The following is a 4859-nucleotide window of genomic DNA, read 5'->3' as shown; positions in this document are numbered from 1 at the left end:
TTAATATTGAAGAATTATCAACTACCATGTTTGATTCAATGGGACTTATATGTGTATAATGCAATCCAGTAGGGAGCATTGGTAGTTTTTCAATCACATATTTCTTTCCTGATTTATATGTGATAAGACACATATTTCTCATTCCCTTCATTCATTGTTTGAGTATCATACCCATGGGAAATATATCATTAAAACTCAACAAATTTCTTTTCGATTGTGGTGAATATAAAGCATCATTGATCAAAAATTTTGTACCATTAGGTAACAAAAATTGTGCTTTACCACATCCTTTAATCAAGTCTACAGGACCTGATATTGTATTCACCGTTGTTTTTGTTGGTTTTAGTTCCAAGAAATATCTTTTATCTCGGAGGATAGTGTGCGTTGTACCACTATCGGGTATGCAAACTTCAGCTTTGCTCATAGCATTTTCCATATTTGAACTTCAAAAAAAATATGCAATGAAATAAATTACTGCAATACATATTAAATATAACACATATCATAATTGTACAATAAAACATTATTATATGAATACATGAAAAATAATTATTGTACATTTATATTCTACCATTATATTGTTCATTTTCAGAGAAATCATTGAGAAAATCTGTAGCATCAATATTGTTCATTTCTATCCCACCAACATATTGATCATTTCCAGAGAAATCATTCATAAAATCAGCAGCATCAAAATGAGTTGAATACTCAAACGGTCACTCGTTCAGTGAAGTTGGTCTCTTTTTCTTTCCCCTTTATCGATTCTTTATAGGCTTGCAAAGGTGCTCAGGGCTCGACAATACGAGACCAATGTCCTGGAGTGCCGCATCTGAAACAAGAACTTTCAATTTTTCGAGTGATTTTCATTAACACATGTTCTCATGATGCCTTTTCTGTGGATGGTTGTGACGCCCTTTTGAGATGAGTTATAAAAATACTATCTCTATTGTTTTCAAAACCACGGCCTCGACCACGACCACGGCCAATTCCACGTCCACGACCACGACCACGTCCTCGACCTCGACCAAAACCTTGTCTTTGAATTTGATTTTGGTTTCCAGGTTTAAATTCATTTTTACCAGCATTTACTTCTGGAAATGCTGTTGATCCAGTGGGTCGGGACTGATGATTTCTCATTAATAGCTCATTGTTCTTTTCCGCCACAAGAAGACAGGCGATGAGTTCAGAATATCTCGCAAATCCACGCACTCTATATTGTTGCTGTAAAGTATATTTGATGCGTGAAACGTGGAAAATGTTTTTTCAAGCATTTCCGATTCTGTAACCTCATGTCCACAAAATTTTAGCTGCGAGATTATTCGATACATCGCTGAATTATAATCACTGACTTTTTTAAAATCTTGGAATCTTAACATATTCCATTCATACGGGCGGTCGGAAGTATAACTTCCTTATATGTTCAAATCTTTCTTTCAATCCTTTCCACAGAGCCATGAGATTTTTCGATAAGATATTCACATTTAAACCTTCATCGAGATGTCGACGCAAAAATATATAGCTTTTGCTTTTTCTTGATGAGATATACCATTTTTTTAATGGTCTCGCTTAGACCCAATGACTCAAGATGCATTTCTACATCGAGAGTCCATGGCATATAATTTTTCCCGTGATGTCGAGCGCAACAAATTCGAGCTTTGTCAAATTTGACATGGTGGTACTAAAAAAATTACGATCATTTTATTAGTTAATGAATATTGCAATACAAAGTAATGGATAAACAACAAGTACAAGCATTTGTAAAAATAAGAAAACACACGAGGAGGATATTCTCCGATAAATACAAGACTCGTGAGTATGATAACCAAAATAATTAAAAATAACCTTGAGAAAGCCATCTTTTTTTCTTCGAAAAATTTGATAAGAATAATTTTTAGAGAAGAAGAGAAAGTTGGAGTGATGAATATGTTTGTGAGATCATATTTATAGGGCAAAAACTAGCCGTTTTGTTACCATTTATGACCGTTGGTGTACAAAAATAAAGTATGTATTTGTATAATTTTATGGTAATAATATGATATAATATTAGTCATGTTTAAATAATTATGTATATCATATCATATTATTATAATGATGTGTCATAAGTTATTTTGTTTAAAAACCTTATAGGCTTTTATACTTGTCGTATCCCTTACCGGGAGTGTGGGATGTCGTCTTAACATCTCCCAGGATTTATAACAAGTTTTTGAAAAATTTATTTTTATTATTTCTAATAATAACATTATATTATATATTAAATATATACACAATAAATAAAAACAGTAAAATAAATATATTACTTTTGTTACTTTTTCTTCTGTTTGGAGCTTGGAAAATATGGAGACTTTAGAGCTTCGTGCTGATAACGTGTTGTGAAAAGTAAAAATTTATGGTAAAAAGTAAAATCTCAAACTCTCAAAATTTACCAAACTACACACTTTATAATATTTTCTCTCTACTCAATTGTGAATTTCTTCACAAATGGTGAGGCTATTTATAGAATTTCTTTACAAATAATCAAAAATAAAATACATCATTACCTACATCATCACACACTAATTTTCAATATTTACAACTTTATTTTCAACGTTCAAATATTCAACGTTCAAATATTCAATACACATTTTAAATATATTTTTCAACATTTAATTATTATTTTCAACATTTTTGTCTATAAATTTTTCATTTTTAGTTTTTTTCCACCAAAGTAATGACAAGGCATCCCACGTGTCAAATAGAACTGTAAATTATTTAATCAAACATTCTCACTTATATTATTCAAATATACATCATTGTTTACAGTCTACACACCACACGATATTAACACTATCATACACAAAACATTCAGACAAGAGTCCCACCCTTGACATACTCGGTGTAAGCCAAAGCTATCAATCCTACCATTGCAAGCCTTCCATTCCAAAGCTCTGCATCAGATGTCATCAATCCCCGCGATTTCGAATCCGCGCTCACTCCTTTAAACAACGGCACAAGTGATGCCACGGATAGCAAAACAGTCGTCCCGAGAAACCACGGGATCCCTCCGTTTTGTATTTGCGAGAAGATATCCTGTCCTCTGGTTAATTCTACTGCGATGGCTGACACGAATCCGATCATGGCTAGACGACCGTTGATCCTCTCCGGGCCAGGCCCGTCAAAGGCCATTATGTTTGTAATCTTGGTGCTTTCCTGCATGCACGTAGATTGAGCTCACATGTGAATATATGAATAATGAATGTATTATGTATCGTATTAATTGTAACAACAAGAAATATTGTTTGGATTTGAATTAACCTCGGGTTGCGGCGGTGCAGGAGGTGTTGAAAACAACTTAGGAGGAATTGGAACTGCTGCTTTTTCTTTCTCTCCAGTGACATCACCATCCTGTTGAATCAAGAATTAATAAACTCCAATATTATTAATATATATATATTTACTTAAAAAATGTACATCATAAACTTTGCATAAGTAGTACTATAAGATCTGCGGATCACTTTTTTGTTATTTAACCACAATCATTCAATAGTTTCACATTATATATACCTCAGCCATGCTTCGAATTCTGAACTTTAAATCCCTATTAAAAAGTGACGCGCTCTTCAAAGGTACAAACTGGTTCAAACCAACTGTTCTTGAATTAAAACCAGCTCCACAGATCATTTGCATCCCCGTTGCTGCAGCTGCCATATTGTGTATTTAGTCTGAAAGAAAACTGAGAATTTTTCTACTTATTTTAATAATCAAAATAAGTTGTTTTGGTACAAAAGTCGTATCTGGTTTGAATATGGGAGTGTGTTGGGATTGTGGGTTTATTTATAGATGCAATATCCGAGCTTTTTGTGCGGAGAAATTGTGGGTATTTCTTGTTCCACGTAAAATTGTTATTATTCGCACAACACCGTATGAATATGAACTCATAGGCACCGCACAGGTTTCATTTCAGGATGTGTACGGCTATAAAATTCTAGTTGGGTCGGTGTATGAAATTATGTACGTAGATATAATTATTTCACACAAAATTCAAACTATGTGTAACCTTTCTCTGTAATAACATAATAAAATAATGGTGTCAAAATTAAAATGAGGATGTTGAGATCCAAAGGTCGTTATGAGGATTTTGGAATATGTTATGTTATGTGAGGCATTTTTATTTTGAGTCTATTTTTCGTCAAAGTCTTAATATTTTTTCAGACATATCGATTAGATGGGAAATAATATTTTTATCAACTGAGTTGTCTCATTTTGTGTTTAATAATTGGTCCATTAAGTATTCAAAGTTTAGTTTTAGCACGTAGTAAATTTGATTAGTTTTTTCTCTTAATCCTATTTTATCGAAGTGTTGTTATGGCATCAGAATTATTGATGTAACACTGAAATTTTTTACTTGTCTAGTGTCGCATCAGCAATTTATAGGAAAATAGTTGTAAATTAAATTTATTGCACCAAAATCTAATTTTGACGAGTTAATGGACTAAAATACGAAATTAAATGAGTTACCATACTAAAAGGTTATCTTTCCATCATCAGATCCATTGTGATAATGACAAATCTCATTATACTAATAAAAGTTAATTACAAATTTAACTTTAGTTATTAAATAGTTCTTTATTAAATTTCTGTAATGTGTATCCTATATTGTCCTTGTCTGATGACTAGTATAATTTCATTGATTATTTCGCATGTTCAATGATGTCATAGGTAGATAATTGCTGAAGTAGACGAACGTGAAGTAATAGGGTACCATTTTTCTATGCATTCTAACCGTAGTCGTATCCAAGAAATTAGCGAAGTCTTTGGCCGGTTCAATGAAGGAAAACCGGTCCGGAATTAGACCGATACCAAAGTAAAACAACGTATTTTAT

General features: G+C 32.5%; 1 protein-coding gene across 1 annotated transcript; it reads right to left on the bottom strand.

Annotated features, from left to right (window-relative positions):
* Positions 1-2744: 2744 nt before the first annotated feature.
* Positions 2745-3684, bottom strand: LOC142534650 (early light-induced protein 1, chloroplastic-like). Its single transcript, XM_075641505.1, has 3 exons — positions 3541-3684; positions 3292-3381; positions 2745-3186 (listed from the first exon to the last, which is right to left on the bottom strand). Exons 1-3 carry the CDS (start codon positions 3682-3684, stop codon positions 2842-2844), a joined length of 579 nt encoding a protein of 192 aa, XP_075497620.1. The 3' UTR covers positions 2745-2841.
* Between the last annotated feature and the right edge of the window lie 1175 nt (positions 3685-4859).

This window comes from Primulina tabacum, unplaced genomic scaffold (assembly GCF_025594145.1).
Source record: "Primulina tabacum isolate GXHZ01 unplaced genomic scaffold, ASM2559414v2 Contig649, whole genome shotgun sequence".
NCBI classification, from domain to species: Eukaryota; Viridiplantae; Streptophyta; class Magnoliopsida; order Lamiales; family Gesneriaceae; genus Primulina; species Primulina tabacum.
Note: the sequence above shows the minus strand (reverse complement) of the source record. Positions and strands in the feature narration are given on the sequence as shown.